Genomic DNA, 20,250 nt, shown 5'->3' with positions numbered 1-20,250 from the left:
ATTTTTGTATAATATTAAAAATTATTATAATATATTATTAGGTGATTTTTTGTTAGTTCGTTCTTCGGTTCGGGAGGGTGGAACGCAAAACGTGACAGATGACAATCAGACTGGATTTAAAAGGTTCTCAAGGTACGAAAACTGTTACTATGAAAGCATATGTGTCGAGAGTCTGTGTGTCGAGAGTCTTTTGCGCAAATAAAAAATACATTAATACTATGTCATCTGTTTGAATTTTTATTACTCACTTCATTTTATTAACATGATGTATTTACATTTTATTTATTTTATGCGTTAATCACAAAAAGTATCTTAATCGTTGGGTTTGTTATTACCTTATTTTCATTAGACTTTGATAAAATAATTATTAAACTTCAATTAGGACTTAAAAGGTAAGATTTAAATTGTATACTACCAACTATTCTGAAATCTACGGCTATGTGTGTTTTCTTTTCTGTTCCTAATCTTTTCTTTTCTTTTTATATTATCATCAGCCTCATCACAAGACTTATAGTCTATTTCTATTGTTATTTTATTAATTAATAAAACATATAGAAAATTCATCGTTTCCTCTCCTGTCTGTTTAATATTTTACGTATACATAAAAATATTTATAGTAAATGATTAATAAAGTGATAATTTTATTTCTAATCAGGAGTAGTAGCAAAAAGACCGACAGTGAAGATAGGCAGTCGGATCTTAGTCCCACCCATAAAGATGAAAGACGGGACTCTAGCTACAGAGACGAATATCCAGATCTCTACAAAAGAGGCGAAAGTAACTGTTCTAGCTACAAAGACGAAAGCTCTGGGTCTACATATAGACATGGAAGCACTGACTTGAGTTTCAAAGACAAGAGCACTAGTCCAAGTCATAGAGATGAAAGTCCGGGGACTAGCGACAGATATGAAATAAGTGCTGAACTAAGTTATAAAGAAATAAGTCCTTACTCCAGTATTCAAGATGAAAGCCAAAGAGATGAAAGTATTGATCGTGGTAGTTTAGAAGTGAGCTCGGGACCAGGACCTATTTGGAAGAGCACTGATATTGTACCAGTAATTGAAGGACAGGGGTATTACCTCAGTCCTAGTCTTGCAGAAAGCAGTTTTAAAGACCGACATACAGAAACCATAGTACAAGAGGCTCCAATTGGTATGATACAGTTGCCTGGAACGAGCTACCATTTTGGAAGTCTTAATGATGAGTCTAGCTCAATACATAGTCACGACAAATCTAACGCTAGTCAAGATGACGATCATTCTAGTACTCATTGTGAAAAATGTAGTTCTTGATGTCGGCGATGGTTTAGGGGGGGCCAAAGACGAAAATCAAAATGGCAATGGGTTTATACCTGGTGCAAATAGATATTTCAAGATCTCCCCTCAAATCCATAAAAAAAAACTGTTCAAGTATTTTGTGTTGTCAACTGTTAAAGTGCTCCTTGCTCAAAATTGAAGTCTGAAACATATTGTATACAAATATAATAAAAAAAAATTAATGACGTTTTGGATAAAAATAAGACTAGAGACTAAAATGAAGATAAAATCTCATGAAAAGGTAGCCGTATATATAAATAATTTTTTACCGTTATTATTATTTATTATTGTTTATTAATAGCTGCCCAGACAGACTTCGTTCTGTGAAAATTTATTAGTAAAATTTAATTGTTTTTTAAGTTTTTTTTGTATAAAACCTTCCGTGAGCCTTAAGGAAGATATAAAAAAATTAGCCGAATTGGTCGAGCCATTCTCGAGTTATGCGCTTAGCAACAATCATTTTTACTTATTCCTCCATACATACAGGAGGTCTAGCAGGATAAGATATGGTCAGCGCCCCAAAAAGATAATTTGAAAACTTGCGTGGTAACATTGGCGAGGTACAAACTTACCGTTGACATAAATTCAGCCTCTCATTTCGTCGCGTTCTGGAGATAATTTATCAAATAGACACTAGAAGGAGTATGTTTTAAAACTTTTTTATTCAAAAACTATTGCAGCTACACTAATGAAACAAAAACTATTCATTAGAAAAAATATTAGTCTACGTTACATTTTTTATAGAATTTTTATATCACATTTACTACTAAAAAATTCATTTGCTTTCATCAACTCTTTTTAAAGTTCACGCAAAGGGGTCAATAAAAAAAATAATGTAACTATGTCTAGTATTACTACCAAAAAGTTCAAAAATATTAAATAGGTGCATCACTTGCAAAAAAAAATTAAAACCTCTTATGATAGACACTCTAGCACTTTAGCGTCTTTTTGATCAATTATCTCCATAACGCAACGAAATTAGAGGTTGAAATTATGTCAACGGTAAGTTTCTACCTCGCCAATGCTTACCACACAAGTTATTTTCAAATTATTTTTTTGGGCCGCTGACCGTATATTATCATGCTAGACCCTTTACAGTGCTTTGCTTCAGACACAAGTAAGTCAATTAGAAAAAGAGTACAAACACTATTATGACAAATTAAGAAAATAAAAATAAATGTAGAAATAGAAATAAAAAATCTTATCAAAATATAATAATTAAAATTTACAGACTACAGAGATTTTATCGGCAAATAAGTTTAAATCCTCACAATGATTGAGCAAATCGCTGATTAGATGTAGAGCGCGTATTATTAGGGCGTGTGCCGCGTATCGCGTGTGGGTAGCTGGCTTGTGCAGTAAGCGCGGATGACGCCGCGGTGCAACAATTCCGAGATTGTTTTGGGCAATACAAGTAGGACCTAGAATGTCTAAGCTCTCCAATAACACTGGAACTCCAGTACGTTATGTAAAATGCGGAGATAGTGTATTAAGAGAAGTAATTTATGTCTAAGACATAGCGTTTCTAGCCCAAACATATCATACACGAATGTAAAGGGGTAAAGATAAAGACAGTACCCATACTAACGCTTGTACAAATATCGAGCAAATTTCAGCTGAAGTCGCTCCACAATAATATTCTGTTTATCTTCGTGAGGGTCCCGAATGATAGCTGCTTATTAAAGTCTACTAAGAACGTAGCAATTAATCAATATTCTAGCTACATTTAAGTTACCAAACTACGAAGAAGTTCTTATGATAAAACCATGAGACTTATTGGCAGCCTTACAAATATCACCTCACAAATGTCACGTTTGCGAAAGTCAAAATTACTATCTAACGTCAATCTAAGGTCACAAATAGAATTAATTCTTTCCAAAGGAGCGTCACATAATTTATGTACTACCTGGATGCAGTTGCGTTTGCGAGTCAAAGTAATGGATTTGCATTTGTCAATATTAAGAGAAAGAGAATTTCTACTACTCCACTCAGCAACTGCATCAATATCAACCTGTAAGGCATGTTCATCAGCTGCATCGGTAATTCCCATGTATAATTTCAGGTCACCAGAAAAAAGAGGACACTGTGCAGTTTGAACAACATCAGGGAGATCATTGATCATTATCAAGAAAAGCATAGGCCCTAAGTTCACCCTGACTCACACCAAACCTTGTGAAAAATTTAAATGATTTAAAGCCATCAACTTTGACAAACTGACATATATCTTTGAGATGTTCGCTGAAAAAGTCAAGTAGTTTAGGAGTAAAGCCCATCAGACCCGTCTTATTCAAGAGAATATCATTGTCAACCAAGTCGAAGGCCTTCCTAAAGTAAAAATACGCTGCGTCGACTTGGCGCCTTGAATCAAGTTGAAAACATACATAGTCATTAAGTGCTATTAAGTTTGTAGTGGTAGATCTCGCTTTACGAAAACCATGCTGACCATGGTGCAATAAGTCACCAATTGATGGCTAATGAGACAGTTAAAAATGGTTTCAAATATCTTGGCAAACACAGACTGTACCGCAATTGGTCTAAATATGGAAACATTGTTACCTGAACCTTTGTGAATCTGAGTGACTCCTACAGTTTCCAGCAGTTGGAATACCTCGAATGCTGTATAAGATAAAAGAGGCGTCTGTAGGACAGATATACAATCTTTACCTAGGAACACGGTAATGCCTTCGGGTCCACTAGATGATTTTGGGTGTCGTATTATTTCATTTTGAATTAAATTTAAATGTTCCTGATACGCTTTCGTTTCTAGTAGCTTAACACGCCATCTATAGTAACGGAATAACTCTTTGTTAAATAATTGATCATCTGATTTAAATTTTTTCAAGTGGAAAAGTTTATTTTTTATGTATTGAATGATTTCTTTTGTGAACCAGTTATGGTAATGTCCCCTCGCCAGCGATGATTTTTGTTTAAAGGGTACATATAAAAATAATAAACAATATATTTGAGAATAAAACATAGTAACAGCTACATTAACATCATCTACTTCGCAAATATCAGCCCAATCAAGATTGATTAAATCAGCATATAGTGATTGGTAACGAGCCTTCCTCCAATTCCACTCCGAAGGTGCTAAAATACTGGAAAGCTAAGGACCTTGCACCGGGCAACGAGAAGAACATTCATATCCGTACATGAATTAACTGCGTTTTCAATGCAAGTTTATACATTAAAATATTGGTCGTCATTGTAACGAAGTGAAAGATACACCACAAAACACAAATATGTCAGAAGTTTACTCGAAACAACAGCGAATAAGACTTCTTTATCAGATGTTAGACCATCAATATGATTATCTGAGTACATGCATGAAATAGCAATCACGTACGGCACGTACGTAAGCAGAGCGTCTGCCCAACCAGTATCACCATCGCGATCATTACGAATCACAACGTAACCAGCAGGGAAGAACTCACCATCGGACACCGAGCTCGTTAAAATGCCTCTATCAGAACTATGAGGTCATATTTAGACTGTAAAATGCTATCATAGAAGGTCGAAATCTTAGAATATTATTTATTTGAAGTTAGCCATAAATACTAATAGACTAAAAGTGAAATATCATAGCCATAAAATATAGTGAACAAAGTGAAATATCAGAACCATAGAGTGAGTAGGTTTTAAGAACTAGTTACTAGTTTTAAGGTAATTGGTAAACTATAACTTTAACTTTTTTTATGAAAAAATTACATAAGTGACTCTAACCATTCACACATTATAATAGGTATTAGAAGACAGTCTACAGGCAGGAAAAATATTCCTGAAAATAGTGTAAAACACTATGAAAATAAACAGTAATTAATAGACTATTGCTATTTATTTAAATTATTGTAGTATAATAATGTATTTTAAATATTTTCAATATTTTTATACATCGTACAACTCTAGAGTGTATAAATTATTCTTATTATCAATCACTTAGCGATCCTTCCATGTTCTTGTTAAATTGTTAATCAACTTTTATTCCGAATATGGACTGATTATATTATTATATTAATTTCAACCGTCCTAAGTTAAGCAAAACTTATCTATTTAAACAAATAATATTAATCTAAAGCACTTTTATATAACGCTTTAGTCAAAGTATTGGATATACTTAGAATTATTTAGCAATGTGATATTTTACCTTTAAAACTAGCTAGGTGCGAAAAAATTAAAAGTTGCCTTGTAACATATTTTAGAGATAGATATTAATTAGTTATTTTTGTGATCATCTCTTACAAAGAATGACCATGAGGAACGTAGACAAAATTAAGTCCCACAAAGTAATTGACAGTTTGGCTCATTCGTTTCTTTGTATTCCTCGTGTTTGTATTTTAACGCAGCCAGGATATCATTTCATTAAAAACAGTATTTCACACATCCTTGCATACTCTCTCTTTATTTTACTACTAACTCACATTGACTCACATGTAAACACTGACGCTCAATATTATCGCAAACTTGAAACTTCATTTTTAACTTAACAATATTGCAGCTGTATTGTCACAAACTTGCCTCGTCATATTAAAGTAAAATCAAAATTTTCCCCAAGTTTGCATACTAATTGGGACACACACAGAAATTCAGTAAAAATATCCGAGACGCTATCGATCAGCTGCAGTTTGACAGGGATGCCCGTAATAATATTCTTCGTTTATATAAAATCTAATTATAGTTGATCCGTGCCTCTAAGGACACACCATCCACGCAAAATCCGTGACTCTAAGAACACCATCCACGGAAAATCCGTGACTCTAATGACAGACACCATCCACGCAAACTCCATCACTCTAAAGCAGCGGCCATTCTAAACGAGTCCTTCCGACGAGTCGGTCTCGGTATAAACCTGTACAAAACGAAAGTTATGTTTAACAACCAAGTCATACTGAGACCGTTATCGGTCGATGGTACCCTTCTCTAAGTTGTTCAGGACTATGTTTACTTAGGCCATACCATCCATCCAACTAGGCCGCAACAACTTCGAAAAGGACGCCGATATGAGGATTCGGTTGGGCGGGGCGGCATTTGGCAGGCTTCACTGAGTCTTCACTTCGAAGATTCCTCAACGCTTGAAGACAAAAGTCTTCAAGCAATGCGCTCTGCCTGTGTTAACATACGAATCCAAGACGTTGACACTGACGAAAGGACTGATCCACAAGCTTAAAGTCGCTCAACGTGCAATGAAACGGGCTATGCTTGGGGTTTCTCTCAAAGATAAGATTAGAAATAAGACTATCCGCGAGAGAATGAAAATAACCGACATAGTACACAGAATTAGGAATTTGAAGTGGCAGTAGACTGGTCATCTGTTTCGCAGCCCCGATGGTCTTTGGAGCAGACGTGTTCTGGAATGGAGATAGCGTCTTGGTAAACGCAGTGTGGGACGTCCTCTGGCCCGTTGGACCGACGATCAATGTAAGATTGCCAGTGTAGGCTGGATGAGGATTACGGAAAATCGGAATGTCTGGCGCGAACTTGAAGAAGCCTATGTCCAGCAGTTGATGCAATAATGAACTGATTGACTGCAATAGGCTGAATCAACTGACTGACTGAAGTCGGACATAAGCCACGGCTCCCCGGGGCTGTAAGTATCCATCCATCCGGAAGTTTTTCAAAATTGCTAGAAAGGTTGGTTTACAGGATACTAACTTCTTACCTTGAAAGTAATAACCTAATCCCGGATAGACAGTTACGGTTGTCGGCATGGGCGATCCACAGAAGACGCGGTAATATTAGTGTCGAGAACAGTGTTGACTGCGTTGAATCAAAATAAGTGCTGTCTCAGCGTGTTTTTTGACCTGGCCAAGACATTCGACACTGTTTCGATTCCCATTCTAGTTAAAAAACAGCGCCTGGGAATTAGAGAATTGGCATTGGAGTGTTAACAGCTACTTGTGAACGCGGTATCAATGTGTACCAGTGGGAGCAGATGTCAGCAATAAATTACCAGTTGGATTCGGCGCACCACAAGACAGCATTTTTGGTCCTATACTATTCCTTGCTTACATAAGCGACATGATTGATATAGAATCCAAGGCAAAAATTGCCGGTAAGAAACTTGGTGTCCTCAATAAAGTAAGGCAGTACTTCACACCGGAACAGCTTCTCACTCTGTACCAAGCACAAGTTCGATCGAGTATGGAGTACTGCAGTCACTTATGGGATGGCTCTGCCAAGTACCAGCTTGCTGCTTTGGAGTCTGTGGATCGACGCGCCAGAAGACTCGTCGGTGACGAACCACTAGTTAACTCTAGACTACAAAGTCTTGAACATCGACGCAAGGTTGCCTGTCTGTCTGTATTTTACAGAATATATTTCGGAGAGTTTGCCCAAGATCTGCACAATTTGGTTCCACCATCACCATTCTACCACCGAACCGCTAGGCATCGCTTGAGTGTGCACCGCTACGTGGTTGAAATCCCACGATCTCGCACTAAGCGTTTTGCTTCCTCTTTCTTAATACGCACCGCAAAAATTTGGAATGCCCTTCCGGCTTCCGTTTTTCCAAATAATCACAACTTGGGTATTTTCAAATCAAGAGTGAATAGGCATCTTCTAGGCAAGCGCGCACTATCTTAGGCTGCAGATCTGATCTGGCTGAGATCGCGGTCAAGCGCTAGTCTATATATTTAAAAAAAATTGAAGCCGTATCCGGAAAGAAGAACATTATTTGTTACGCTGATGATACAGCAATAATCTTTTAAGGTACTACATGGGAGGAAACTTACAAAGCAGCAGAGCAAGGAATGTCACGATTGATTGGTTGAGATTGGCTATTGAGAAACTTGCTGACATTAAATATAAATAAAACTAAGCACATAGCCTTCCAAAAAACGCGCATTTCACAACCTCTCGCAACGGCATGTTAAAATTACATACCTGTAGCCCTAATACCCTCATACTGTGGTTTTCGTCCAATAACACCTACAACCAATAAAATATTTGGGTGTCATAATAGACGAAAACATGTCCTACACAAAGTACATAGCCGATATGACATCGATAATTTGCAAAACTACCTATGTGTTTAAGTCCCTCAGACACTCAGCTCCTGAAAACATTGTCACATGTCGCGCTCAGAGATCAGTTCTTAAGGTCATGCTTGGCAAGCCCTTTAGGTATTGTTCGGATCTACTATATAAAGACTGTGAGTTGGAGTTCGGCAACTGTCTATCCTATGTTGTGTAATGTATATGCATAAAGTTGCCGTGGCTTCACCAGATCACCAACACCGACTTAAGCAGCGAGTATACCGAATTATAGTTCCCTCTCTGCGAACAACCTCTGCAAATCGACATCCGTACTACCTTTTACCGCGCTTATATAACCGCGTACCTACTAAACACTGATTGTTAGAACTGGGTTATGCAGAAAAAGAAAACTTACTATAAAAAAGGCAAAAACGTCTGTAATCACACATAAGCGCTCACACACACATGCACTCACACGCACACGTTCAAACACATACACAGACCCATAACAAACGCACACAACGAGAATATGTTATTATTACGTTTAATGTTATATTTCTGTTATTTTATCTTAATTTATTTGTTTAGTAATTGTATATAAAATAGTTTATGTCTGCTCGAGCTGTGTCTAACGAACTATTCGTCTGGTTGCATGCCTGGCATCTGAGATTCAAGCTGTGCTTAGTGCAGATGCCGTTAGAAATAAGTACCATTCTATAGTTTCATGGTAATAAAGATTATTATTATTATTATTAAATTAAAGTCGCTTAATATTATATTACGATTGTATAGCTATACTTTATACTTATTTTGAAATGTTAAGTTTTGTTGTCTTTTTGTATGTTATTAGATACTTGTAAAACTTTAGTTTAAAATGCTTAAAAATATATGTGAAGGTAAATTTTAAAACTCATTTGCAATTTCTACAATTACGCCTACGTTAATATTTGGAAAAAAAATATAGGCTTAATAGTAATCATAATTATACGAAATCAATTATTTTTCTCTCTTTTTCAAAGACAATTTAAAATTATATTTAAGCAAATTTACATTAGACTTGGTTTTAAATAAATAACATTGGTTCAAATTCTGAGTAGGTATTTGAAAAACTTTATTCGAATTTTTTTTATTTATAGCTATGAAACTTACCTCCTGATATGTTAATAATAAATTAGAATAGAAGAAAATAAGATTTATAGTTATTAATTATAAAATGACAAATTTATATTTTTTTAATAATAATATTTACTGTCGTATATTAAATGACATTAGAAAGAATATTCAGTATAATAGGTATTTAAAAACAAATAAATTTTGTACATTATTTAAGCGTTTTTTTATTTTACCACCTTTCATGGGTAGTTAAATAGCCGATATTTGGATGGTATAGTTGGTGTTTGTATTTTGATACAAATAATAAAGTTTCCCTTTTTCATTTATTTATAAAATTTATTTGTGATTAGGATAGGTCCTGCAACATTCACCCGTGGGGGTAATTCGAAATAGTCGGTTCTTTCTATCTTTCGCATAAACGGGGCCTGGTTTAGCCCACAATCCTTTTTTCAAACAAGGTCCCCATAATATGATTATGACTGATGTCAATAATAGTCCGTATATCATGCTTTATATAGTACCTACTGTAGTAAAAATCTGCAAAGTAATAAGCACAACTTACTCATTTAATCCTTCATCAAATTGCCATTGTTATTGCTCAGAAAATTGTTTATAAATATTGCGGAATCTTACTTACTTATTCTTCAGTGAAATATAAAACTATAATAAGCAGTATTTTTTTAGTAGCAGGCCAAATCCCTTTTTAATTTTGTACCTAATATACTAATTTACATATTATTTACATACTGAAGTGTAAATAATTCACTGACAAGTGACAATTTCTCAGTGACACAAAATTTTAGACGATTTTGTACAACTCATTACTAAATTTTTATATTATCTTTACATGTGAAAGTATTTTTTATATTATATACTAGCTGAACCCGCAAACGTTGTTTTGCTATATAATAAAATATATATATTCGATTCGCAGATCTACCTGATATGCACATAAAATTTCATAAAAATCTGTTCAGCCGTTTCGGAGGAGTATATATATATATATATATATATATTAGCAGAATATTTTCTGCGCCCTACCATAATAAAAAACCTCCACAAACATGGATAGTGAGACAGTAGTCTTAAGAAAATCTTGATTACCCTCGACTTAACAAAAGTCAAAGTGCTGTTTATATCAAAAGTTAGCGTTATCGCCGACCGTCTTGCCAGACTATAGGGCATCAGAGTCAAAGTGATTGTGTTTTAATATATCTATATCTATACAAATAAATAAAATTGGAGTGTCTGTTTGTAATATTTAAATAACCGCTTTTAACAAAAATGCATATAGATAATACACGGTACCGATTCCAAAATAACATTTTTTACAATTTTTATCTGTCTGTCTGTCTGTCTGTTTATTGCGGCTAATCTCTGAAACGGCTGGACCGATTATGACGGGACTTGCACTGGCAGATGTAGTAACGAGTAACTTAGGCTACTGTTATTTTAGAAATTAATTTATTTTATAACTCTGCGAACTGAACAACAACTTTTATATAAAATTCCACGCGAAGTCGCGGGCATAGCTATTAAAATAATAAGAAAGAAAAGCATAACACATTTGAAAACCCATCTAAAATTACACTTAAATCAATTTAGAAATTTCAATTACACTGAAAAACTGATTTTTACCCGACTGCCAAGGAAGGGTTATGTTTTTCGCGCGTATCTTGTATGTATGTATGTAATATTCTTTACTACCTCATATTTCCAGAACCACTGAACGGATTTACATAATTGAGGTATCGTTAGGTTCGTCTTAGCTGCCCAAGTGTTCTTAGATAGGTGACATCAAAAAAAAAACAAACATGGCGGCTGCGCGAAGCCATTGTAGTTAATGAAAAAAAAATTCTTTTCTCGAATACTACGATATGGATATCAAATTGAAGGGCACAATACAAGGATTTTAAAAAGGTATATCATGATTATTATTACCGTAATACTAATAAAGAAATACAATATTAAAGTTTAAAAAAATTTTACGATGTTTTCTCTGGTTTGAGCACTAATGTATGGGGAATAAGTTGATAAGTCTTTGGGAAGTAAGTATGTTCATAAGTCTAATATCTTTAAAATAAGCAGATTTTACGAGAATACGTAAAATCGTAAAATTATCCATAAATCAAGCTATAAAGATGATTTAGATGAAAACGGATTTTGGAGAAAATGACAAACTTTAAAATCGCTGCCCTGTAAAATTGCCATTTTGTACTTTTTTTAAGTTCTTCACGACATGCACGGATATAATGTTATAAAAAACTGTTACCAATCTTAAATTATAAAGGATTGATTAAAAAACAAATATAACAATACCCATTTATTCTCTCTATACAATGTTGTCAAAAACAATAGTATAAACATAAATTTGGTCCCACTGCAGAACGCACACAAGTTTTCTTTTCGCTAAAACCCATCACACTAAAATAGGAAGAAATAAATATTTGTGCAGATAAAAAAATAAGTTTATAACATATTTTCTTTTTAATCTATAACATCAAAAACATGATAACTTTAATGTTAATTACATAATAATGTTAAGGTTAATTTCTAAATAGACAAACTTATATATAAAGACTATCGTAAATACTTTATAAGCGAGTATGCGACATTGTATACGCAACTGCAAAATATAAATCAAAAATATAATTTTAAAAAATATTCAAAAGGTTCGACTACTAACTGCGTTCCCTCAAATGGAGGGTTCTGACGTGATCTATAACACTTACAATCCCCCCCCCCCTCACCCCACTCGAAGGAACATAGGTGTCGAACTCCTTATACATATATATATAAAAAGTATATTATAAAACCTGTATTTAAAAAGTTTAAAATGCTTTAGAAATGTATTTATAATTTTATCACTTATGTCTTCAAATAAATAGAGTTCTGGATAACAATTTTACTTATTGTAAGTGGAAGCAGAAACATTTCCTCCGTGACCGGTCCAATTAGTGTGAATGAAGTCACCCGGCTTGGTCAATAACTCATATGTGTGGGCACCGAAGTAATCTCTTTGTGCCTGCGTAAACAAATATCAATGTTATTTTTACATATAAAATAATTTTAAAATTTTGTTTTAAAAAGAAAACTAAAATCAGATATTTATATATCATATTTATTGAATTTTTCGAAAGGAAACCCTAAATATTTATTTATAATATTGAATTTTATATGGACACTAGCTGACCCCGCAAACGTTCACGTAAGAAACAAATTATATCTACTGAATTTTTTGGTATTATTAAGGAAATTATGATGAGAGACATCTAAATATAAATATATCTAAATATAAAGTATTTTATTTCTTGTATACTAGCTGCCCCCGGACATACTTCGTTCTGTCAAAAGTTAATAGTAAAAATTATTTTTTTATAATATTAAAACCTTCCTTAACGGACATACAAAAAATAAATAGCCGAAATGGTCGAGCCATTCTCGAGTTATGCGCTTAGCAACATTCATTTTCCTTGATCAAAGGTGTTACTTTAATAAATATTTAAAAAAACTTGTCTGCCATACTGCTATCACAAGTGACAGAAAACAAATAAAAAAAAGATAATAAAATATAAGATCATAAAAAAATCGATTAAAAAGTAATTTTTGATATTAAAAAGTATTTATTAAATTTCATTACCTGCAAAAGATTAGCCGGCAACATATCTGCTCGGTAACCATCATAGAAAGCAAGAGCAGCACTAAATGCTGGAACTGGCACACCAAGTAATGCCGCTTGAGCTACTACTTGTCTTAACGATGGTTGACAGGTACTTATACGCTTGCTGAAGTACGGATCCAGAAGAAGATTGGACAGCTGAGGGTTCTTTGTGTAAGCATCCTATTTAAAAGAAAAAAAAAGTCTATCAAACTGAAGGAACATGGGTTACATTGGAATACCTTAAATTTTTGCTTTGCTTTTATTACATACTAGCTGTACACTGCACGCGTTGCTACGCTTTTTTTGTCGTACCAACTCAGAAACGTTTGTGGGCTCATGCTAATCACTTGCTGAAGATCATAACGTGATCATCAAATGCATAGTTTACGATTCTATAAATAACATACAGACAAACATTCATTTATATATATATATATATATATATATATATATATATATATGATACATATATGACAATAACAGTAATCTACTATTCTATCTAATTTGTACTTTTTCGTCCTACTGAAGACCCATTGCACATTCTAAGAGAAAAGTTATCAGTTTTTGTAGCATGTAAGTATAACGTGACTTAATTTTATTTATGTTTATTTGATTCACTATAACCCGAGAATATCGCACTTTTAATGCATGTTGCAGATGTCATAGTCTGGGTGTTTGCACATTCTGCTCGTTGCCGTTGAGTGTGGGGCGTTTATGATAAGCCATGTACAAAGATTATTTTATATTTTTAAAAAAACTAAGTCACATACCTTAATATTCCCTAAAAATACACTTCTAATGATACATCCTCCACGCCACATGAGAGCTACGCTTCCGTAGTTCAGATTCCATTTATTATCCTGAAGAAATTATAGAAAAACAAAATATAAAATTAATCATGAATCATTTATATTACAATTTTTTTAATGCGAATATTAGATTAGACATGTATTTAGAAAGGCTTCATAATTTATTTCCCAAGTTAACTTTGAAATGTATGAATTACATGCAACATATATGTAATGTAATTATTAAGAATGGAAAGTAATACCTTAGCAGCTTCTCTGAGAAGCATGAAACCTTGTGCATAAGAAATAATCTTGCTAGCTAGCAAAGCCATACGTAAGTGTTCAAGGAACTCCTTCTTATTGCCTGTGAACTTAAGATTGGAACCCGGCAGACTCTTGCTTGCAGTAACTCGTTCATCTGGACATTTTGTGAAAATTATCAAGTAAATTTACTTATCAAAGAGAAATTTGAGATTCATACATACGTTTATATAAACATACCTGCCATGTACACAAGTATAAATGTTTTTTATTGCTTATAGAGATTTCTTGTTGCAAACCCAAAAATTACAGACAGAAATTAGAGAAGATTGACACACTAATACTTATACAACAAAAAAGTTACCATAGACAAAGAAAGGAAATAGGCATTATGATAGTTTTTATAAATTTATTATAAGACTTATTATTAAAAATTAGACCTAGTTTTTCATTTATGTATATACCTTTCAAAGCAGAGAGACAACGAGCAAAAACAGCTTCCCCTATTAGAGTGACAGGCACTCCATACTCCAAAGCGCTGATTCCGGTCCACTTTCCTGTACCCTTTTGACCAGCAGAGTCACGAATTTTTGGTAGCAGATATTTTCCTGTACACAAAATAATTTACTTATGAACAAAATCCATACGAAAAGGAAATTAAAACAATATATGTACTTTTCTTATTATGATTATCTATCTTTATATGTTGAGTAACATTTAAAGAAATTATCTTTACAAATTAACAATTGACATAAAAAAGACATCGCACATCAATCAACGACAAATAAAAAAATCAAATAAAATGATTATCACCTCAAATGTGAATAGCAAATTTAACAAACAAATACAGTATACATTAAACTGACCATCAGAGTCCTTGAATTTCAAAATGTCACGAGTGATTTCAATAAGGAATGAATCCAGTTCTCCCTTGTTCCATTCTTCGAACACTTGAGCCATCTCGTCCTGTTCCATACCTGTGGACCATTTTTTATTTATCAATACAGTATATAACTAGTAATTACAATTATTTGGGAATTTATACTATATATACTTATATAAATAGAGCTGGTAGATAAATATTTAAGTGATAACTATTTAATTGATAACTATTTAATTGATAACTATTTAATTGATAACTATTTAAGTGATAACTATTTAAGTGATATCTATTGAAGTGATAATGTTAATCTGAAATAGAAAATATGCAAAGGGAAAGGAAACTTATTATCATTATACTGATTTCACAATAATAACAACTTTGATTTTATGACTCAGCTGCGATTTTTACACGTTAATTATTAATTTACCAAATGAAATTGATTGATTGCTTGTTTAGATCACATTACAAAATATCATATACATAAAAAGATTCCATCTTTTACATTTTAGTACTGACGCACTAGAGATAATAAATAATAATAATTTTTACCGAGCACATCCTTCATAATATGATATGCTTCACAGATGAGTTGCATGTCTCCATACTCAATCCCATTGTGAACCATCTTTACGAAATGACCGGCGCCGTCTTCACCGACCCAGTCGCAGCACGGCTCACCATTTACTTTTGCACTTATGGCCTAAAGTAATAACAAACATGATAATTTTCATAAAAAATTAATTACTAAAAAAATTAGTCTTAATCAATTTTAATATATATGTACTAAATTTCAAAATATATGAAGACGTGAGATTATCTACTTTATTAACTACTGCATCTACTAAACTTCCTTTTAACTTTTTGCCAACTCTTGGCATTTTTCCCTATATCGCCTTTTCTGGTTCCAGTTCACCCCGGTTTAAGTATTAAATAAATAAATATCTTATAACATACACACACGGTCGTCTGTTCCTATGGTAAGCAACTTAATGCTTGTGTTACAGGTAACAGCCGACTGTTATAATTTTTTTTGATAAATATACACAGAAATAATAAATATATAAATATTACACCCAGACTCAGGCGGGAATCGAACCCGCAACAGAACCCAGGGCCACTACAAACTGCGTCAACGGGCTAGTCAATTGATATTAATTGGAACAACCAATATTTGGTTAAAAATCTTGTTGAACAAGAATATATTTTAATTCAGGCAGGAAAACGAAATCTCAATATGCTTATATTTTTAACGATAATATAGAATATTTATAGTGCACTCTTTGAAATCGTGTCTATTAGCCCCGTTTTGCGGTATTTATTATCTGAGACATAACCATGATACAACTTAGAAAAAATTTACATGACATGAAAAAATGTATCTACATTTATAATATATGTTTATACACTGATTTTAGCTTTAATAATAGAATAATAAGGGATATTTAAACAAACGGTAATCGAAAACCAATACAATATAATAAATCATCAAAGGTTATAAGAAAATATATTATTTCAAATGTGTACTAAATTTTAGAGACATTATTGTTGATTTAAATTACAAAGTATTTACGTAATATGTATATTCATATATTACGTATGTATAAAGAAACAATTAGCATTAAGTTACCATAATTGTTTCTTTGCTTTTAATTTTCAACACAAAATGTATAATATGTCACTGTTCTGTTGCGAATTACATTATATAGTTTCATAAACCTTGTGGTATATCAAAGATTTGACGAAATAAAGTTATAAATAGATTTCTACTTTCTGAAATTAAAGGAATAGGTTATAAATAACTTTTACAATAAAATCAACTTGAATTTGTTGATAATAATATGTATATTTAGTTTTTTACTACTTTTATAAAAGATTGTCCAAATCGACTCGGCTTGCGTTATGTGTGCATCAACTTTATGTACCTAATTGCAATAACTGTGTAAGTGCTTGTCAAGAGTCATAGTCAATCTCTTACGTTTATGTAATGCGTGTATAATATTTTTATTTTCAGCAAAAAAATTATATAACACTAGCTGACCCCGCAAACGTTGCTTTGCCATATATCTTATTAACCCGCTTAATCCCCCCCTCCTTATGACTTAGCGGTATGAAAAATAGATGTTGGCCGATTCTCAGACCTACCCGATATGCCCACAAAATTTTATTAAAATTGGTCGAGCCGTTTCGGAGGAGTTCAATGTTTAACAACATGACACAAGAATTTTATATATTAGATATACAATTTATGTGATAAACATTGCAGCAAAAACAAAAGAAATGAAACAACAACTTTTTTATTGAATTTATAAATTAAAATAATAGTTAGTCAAATTTAAAATAATACAAATATTATTGCATTATAAAACCATGTAATCATTGCCATTTACTGTATCACACAAAATGATAAGTTTATATTAATCTAAGGTCAACTGCTATATTGCTAACATAAATCAAAGCTGCATATACAATACCTGAAAGATTGGTTTCACATGGGGCCACGCAGCTGGGTGACCTCCAGGCATTAGAGAAGGTCCATAACGAGCTCCGTCTTCACCACCGCTAACCTTTAAACATACACATAAACATTATTATAAAATCCATTCAAAAATAAATAAATTAAGTTTCTATTGGTAATATATTTTTTTTTAATTTATACTTTAAATTACTACGACGATTCAGCCTGTAAAATCTCACTGCTGGGCATAGCAGAGGGATGTGTGCAGTGGAAAGTGATATGAGTATTAAGTAATTTTCTACTATTATAAAAATTGAATATTCAATGAAAAAAAATTTTTATAAGAATAGGTTTAAACTAAGAGAATGTATATTATAATAAATACAAATGTTATAAAGTGCCTAAAATTTGTTCTAAATTTGTGTATTTACTTACCCCCATACCAATATAATATATTCCAGTGGAAGCCAACTCCTTACACCAGCGTTGAGTATCTGTGTACTGTGAGTTGCCTCCATCGATAATTATGTCTCCCTTCTCAAGTAAAGGTACTAACTTCTTTACAAACTCATCTACAGCAAACCCAGCTATAAAAATAAAATAAAATAAATTGTCTTAATTATGTATAATAAAAGAAAAACTTATAAGTAGTTATGTCACTATGCATTATGAGATTCAGAATCAGCTGAGAAATGAACTATACATGTTTATTTATTATATATTGCAAGTAATCAAGTTTAATGCTTTTTATATCGATATAACAGCATCAAGGAGAGGTGAAATTGTTTTCAATAGTCTATTATTAGGTCCTTATTTACAATGTAAAAAAATAAATATAACAAATTTAAAAAAAAGTACTTAAAAAGACACTTAATATTAATGTCATAAAATAAAATTTATGATGATTAAATTCACTAACAAAAAAAAATTGTCTTTTCTTCTCTTTGTCTTTTGTTCCTTTTGTGAGTATATGCAAAGCAACTGCTCTGGTGTAGTGGTGCGTGTATATGTACAAATAATACACCAGATATTGATTCATAGTAGGGAATATAACTTCCAACCCGCATTTTCTGTAATCTAAATGTTGTAAACCAACAAATAACAAACTTATGATTTCTTCCTTTTAAATTCTTATTACAAAATAATTTTAAATTAAATGGTTTTGTAATGGTGTATATGTTTATAGGTGATAAGTTAAAATACCGGTTAATAACAGTTAACTATCAAATATTCAAAGCCTGAAGAAACTAACATGAAATAGATTCATTAAGTACACAATTTTTCAATGTAAACATACCTTTAACTAACAACATCACTTTCCGTGGCTTTTTTAGTTTTGCCACCATATCTTCCAAGGATTTTGCACCAATTATATTTGTACCTTTTGCTTCATTTGCAAGAAATTGGTCGACCTGGTGATAGTTTTATAACTATAATGAGTATATAAATGTACATAACTACTATGATTTTTTTTTTTTAATTACCTTCTCCACTGTTCTATTAAAGGCACAAACAATGAATCCTTTGGAATCCATATTCAAAATCAAATTTTGACCCATCACTGCTAAGCCTATCAGGGCAATATCGGCTTTAGGTCTAAAAATTAAAAAAAAATAGTTTATTAATTTATACTTTTAAAAATATGTCTCTCATATATACTAGAATTAATCGTTACTTTTTTGACTGAACATATGATTGTAAGTTCATATTATTTTTAATCAATTTAACAGACTAAAAATTAAATTGTTCCACATATAGAAAAAGTATGATTAAATTTAGTTGTGTTTGCACTTGCAGGAGTGTTTAGGGTAACCTTCAAATAACCTTGTTATCAATTTGCCTTTCAAAGTACTTAACACCACTTATTGATGTTTTAAAAACCTATTGATGTGAAAAGATAATTATATTAAATATGTCTGTTACAAATTGCTATGATTTTATATGGAAAAGAAAATTATTGCATATATTTTTTTACGGTAAATGAACATAAAATATCACGTCCAATATTGATGTACAATTATTATGTATTTAGCTTTAATAAAACATTTTTAAGAGATAGAAAAATATTGATTTATTGGTCATTACAATCAAAAAAAATTAACGTAACGTTGTGAAATATTTTAGCAATATTAGAAATGGGTTTTTATTGTACAACTACGAATTAATATATGTGATCTTCTTATTCGTTTGCAAAAAAAAAATACAAAATTAACTTACTCTGCCATTTTATTCAATATATTATATGCACCACTCGACAATACCGTAGCTATTAGCTAAGAACTATGCAAATCAAGTAATGAAGTCGCTATCTTATATAGGTACTCGTTGGCCCGTATATTCAATATACTCTGTGCTTGTAGCTTGAATACTTTAATTACTTATATACTCTTTGACTTTAATGGGCTTTAAATTTTAAAACTATATAGATAGCTTCTGTCAAATCATGCTTTTACCAAAGAGTATTGGCTTTTACCTCTGTTTAAGGGGGGAGGAGATTCATCTTTATATATCAGAAAGTGTCCATGGAAATGCATTAAATTAGGGTGACGCCACTTTAGCACGAGGGTAAACTTAAAGAAAGTGCCAAATTTTATTAGGTGGTTTTTTGTTATTCACATACTTTTTCATAAATTAAATTATAATAAATCAATTAACGTATATATATATATATATATATATATATATATATATATATATATATATATATATATATATATATATATATATATATATATATATATATATATATATTATTCATAGCTTACGAAATAAAATCACCCTAGGTGCAGTTTTTCTTATACT

General features: G+C 32.1%; 1 protein-coding gene and 1 long non-coding RNA gene across 2 annotated transcripts; both read right to left on the bottom strand.

Moving 5' to 3' along the window:
* Positions 1-9,715: 9,715 nt before the first annotated feature.
* Positions 9,716-10,071, bottom strand: LOC123668378. The gene is made up of 2 exons (XR_006745573.1): positions 10,038-10,071; positions 9,716-9,937 (listed from the first exon to the last, which is right to left on the bottom strand). It is a non-coding gene; the product is annotated as an uncharacterized LOC123668378 (long non-coding RNA).
* A 1,639-nt stretch (positions 10,072-11,710) lies between these two features.
* LOC123669043 (6-phosphogluconate dehydrogenase, decarboxylating) lies at positions 11,711-19,896 on the bottom strand. The gene is made up of 12 exons (XM_045602707.1): positions 19,666-19,896; positions 18,933-19,044; positions 18,746-18,860; positions 17,884-18,035; positions 17,465-17,557; positions 15,543-15,693; positions 14,977-15,087; positions 14,575-14,718; positions 14,113-14,267; positions 13,832-13,921; positions 13,041-13,241; positions 11,711-12,425 (listed from the first exon to the last, which is right to left on the bottom strand). The coding sequence occupies exons 1-12, from the start codon at positions 19,671-19,673 to the stop codon at positions 12,306-12,308; spliced, it is 1,452 nt and encodes a 483-aa protein (XP_045458663.1). The 5' UTR covers positions 19,674-19,896; the 3' UTR covers positions 11,711-12,305.
* Positions 19,897-20,250: the final 354 nt, after the last annotated feature.

This window comes from Melitaea cinxia, chromosome Z (genome assembly GCF_905220565.1).
Source record: "Melitaea cinxia chromosome Z, ilMelCinx1.1, whole genome shotgun sequence".
NCBI classification, from domain to species: Eukaryota; Metazoa; Arthropoda; class Insecta; order Lepidoptera; family Nymphalidae; genus Melitaea; species Melitaea cinxia.
This window is presented reverse-complemented; position numbering and strand designations above follow the sequence as displayed.